This window comes from Carica papaya, chromosome 4 (assembly GCF_054855325.1).
Source record: "Carica papaya isolate Zhongbai chromosome 4, ASM5485532v1, whole genome shotgun sequence".
NCBI classification, from domain to species: domain Eukaryota; kingdom Viridiplantae; phylum Streptophyta; class Magnoliopsida; order Brassicales; family Caricaceae; genus Carica; species Carica papaya.
Genome location: NC_142312.1, coordinates 7,874,824 through 7,877,828, shown reverse-complemented (window position 1 = coordinate 7,877,828; position 3,005 = coordinate 7,874,824). Strand labels below are relative to the sequence as shown.

The following is a 3,005-nucleotide window of genomic DNA, read 5'->3' as shown; positions in this document are numbered from 1 at the left end:
CCTACATGCTGCTGAATTTACAACTATGTATTTAGCTTTTGATGATGATAAAGTTGCAGATGCTTAATTTTTTTAGCTCCAAGAAATGACACTTGATCACAAACCAAAAATATATCCTGGGGTACTTTTGCGATCATCAACACAACCTACCCAATCACTATTCGAATATCCATGCAAATTCAAATTACTGATGCTATAAAATAGACTATATTAAATTGTTCTTTTCAAGTATCTTAACACTCTTTTTGCTGCCGCATAGTGTATCCTGCTTGGTTTTTGCATAAACCTGGACAAAAGATTAGCAACTTGCAAGATGTTCGGCCGAATGTTAGTGAGATAGAGTAAGCTATCTACAAAGATTTGATAAACATGAGCATGAACTTGTTCTTCTTCATCTTTAGCACTAAACTTTTGATTAGTTGCTATTGGAGTTTTCACCATATTGTAATCTTGCAACTTAAACTTGTTAAAAAGATTTTTTGCATAATTTTATTGGCAAATAAAAACTCTTGCATATAATTTGATGTATTTGTAGTCCCAAAAAGTAGCTCATCTAATTCAAATCAGTCATATCAAACCTACAATCATAAACTTTTTAAAATTAGCCAACAATAGGACTACTGCTAGTGTAGATTAAATCATCACCATAAAGACAAACAATAAGTACCTCATCAACTCCTTTTACTTTTACATACAAAACAGACTCACTAGCACTTTTTTTAAAACTTCTACTATTGAAATGGCCATCAATCCTCGCATACTAGGCCTTTAGAGCTTGCTTAAGGCCATAAAATGCCTTTCTCAATTTGCACACCTTTATCTCTTGCCCTCTCACTTCATAACTTGGCAGCTACTCCACATAGACATCCTCATCCAAAAAACCATTTAAGAAGGCTTATTGGACAATAAATTGATAAACACTCCACTTATAATGTGCAGCTATAGGTAGAATAGCCTTTATGGGGTCAAATCTTGCCACCAGAGCAAACATCTCTTTGAAGTCAATACCTTCACGTTGCATGTAACCACGAGCAACCAGCCATGCTTTATACTTTTAAATTAAGCCATCAAGTTTTCACTTCAATTTATAAACTCATTTCAATCCAACTGCTTCTTTACCCTTACATAATTCAATAAGTTGCCATGTTTTTTTTCGTTCCAAGGCCTTCATTTCTTCATCCATAGCATCACATAATTCTTTCGAGATTGCAACATCTTTGAAGCAGTTAGATTCTTCAATTTGTGCAATTTAGCAACATTTAGTTCTTTGATAAATCTCCTTCAAAGATCCCCACTTTCTTGGAGGTGTATCACTTGAGCTTGAACTTGAAGATGTAGCTATTGACGGGCCCGATAGGCTAGATGGATTGGAAGGGTTCGAATCATCACCATTACCATTCGTTGGAACTGCTAGAGTATTACAAATGTCATCATCAGCTTCAAGCAATTATAAACAAACTTCTTTCTCATCCCAATTCCACTTACTTTTCTCATCAAACACTATATTACGATTAATAATTAGCTTTCTAGTGACAGGATCATAAAAATGATACCCTTTTATTTAATTCTTGTAATCTACAAATATAATTTGACACTATTTTCATCAATTTTACGTCTTTTTTGAGAAGGAATATGAACATAAGAAATATAGCTAACAACTTTGCAGTGGGTATCTTTGGCTTCCACCAATTAAGAGCTTCAAAAGGTGTTTGATTTTGCAAGGCTCTGGGAATAGCTTCAGTCCAAAAACATCTTGGAAGAGCTTTTGCACTCAGCATGCACTTTGCCATCTCCATTATATTTCTATTCTTTCGCTCCGCCATACGATTTTTTGGGTTGTGTAACTAGCTGTCAATTGTCTTTTAACGCTACAATCTTCACAAAAATTATTGAACTCAACTGAAATAAATTCACTTCCGCAATTAGTTATGAGAATCTTCAGATTTTATCCCCACTTTACTTCTCAACATAAATTTTAATGTTCTTAAAAATAAGAAAGGTAACAAACTTTTCTTTCGCAAAATAGACCCAAATCATTCTGCTGTAATCATCAACAAACACAATAAAATATTAATTGTTATTTAGTGAAGGAATTCTTATAGGGCCAGATAAATCAGCATGAACTGGCTCAATCAGACTTAATGCTCTTCTTGCCAATCCTTTTGGAAATGTATCTCGATGTTGTTTTTTGAACATATAACTTTCACATATGTAATTCACATTCAGAATTACAGGTAAACCATCCGCCAAAGCTTAATTGGAGAAATATTTCAAGTTATTAAAGTTTAGATGCTTATATCTGTGGTGCCGTAACCAGACATTATCATTTGAGGAGATTGCAAGTGCTTGATCTTTGCACTCCAAAGAGAGAGGAAATATGTTGTTATCAACCATGGACGTCTTGAACAATATGTGCTTCTTAGTTTCATCAGGAAAAAAAGCACATGACATATCATGAAAAAAAGTGTATATCCTGCTCTTAAAATTGCCCCACACTCAACAAACTTGAGTTCAATTCAGGTACATAAAGAACATCTTTAATATAGCTGAAACGACTAGAATTTACCTTCATAGTCCCTTTTTCACTTGCTTCATGAATCATACCATCTCCCATCTTCACACATTGCTTGATTGTCTTATCTACGCTGATGAAAGCATTCAAATCTGCTATCATATGATTACTACAGCTGCTATCCATATACCATATATTTGACAAACATCCATTTCTAGTAACACAAGCCAAAAACAAGTTTTCAATCTTATCTTCTTTTTCCTTCTCTTCAGTAAATTTTGCATGTTCAGTTTTGAGTGAACAAAACTTTGCAATGTAACCAAGTTTCTTACAATAAAAACATTGCGACTTTGGATTTTGAGCCTCACCATTCTCGGTACTTCTGTTGGGATTATAACTGCCACATCTACCACCTTGATCACCTTTACCTCTCTTTATCCATTACCAATATAGCCTCGTCATTCTTGCTTGTTACTTGACTAATTAGGATTTG

General features: G+C 34.1%; 1 protein-coding gene across 1 annotated transcript; it reads right to left on the bottom strand.

Annotated features, from left to right (window-relative positions):
• Window positions 1–895: 895 nt before the first annotated feature.
• LOC148266239 (uncharacterized) lies at window positions 896–1,823 on the bottom strand. The gene is made up of 2 exons (XM_088218374.1): window positions 1,614–1,823; window positions 896–1,051 (listed from the first exon to the last, which is right to left on the bottom strand). The coding sequence occupies exons 1-2, from the start codon at window positions 1,821–1,823 to the stop codon at window positions 896–898; spliced, it is 366 nt and encodes a 121-aa protein (XP_088074500.1).
• Between the last annotated feature and the right edge of the window lie 1,182 nt (window positions 1,824–3,005).

Bases quoted from the DNA above. Each gene is read 5' to 3' on its own strand.
- LOC148266239 (XM_088218374.1), bottom strand. From the start codon at position 1,823: ATGGCGGAGCGAAAGAATAGAAATATAATGGAGATGGCAAAGTGCATG. The intron at 1,052-1,613 runs GTAAAATTGATG...TTAATTTAAAAG, and splicing joins TATTCCTTCTCAAAAAAGAC to TATAAAGCATGGCTGGTTGC.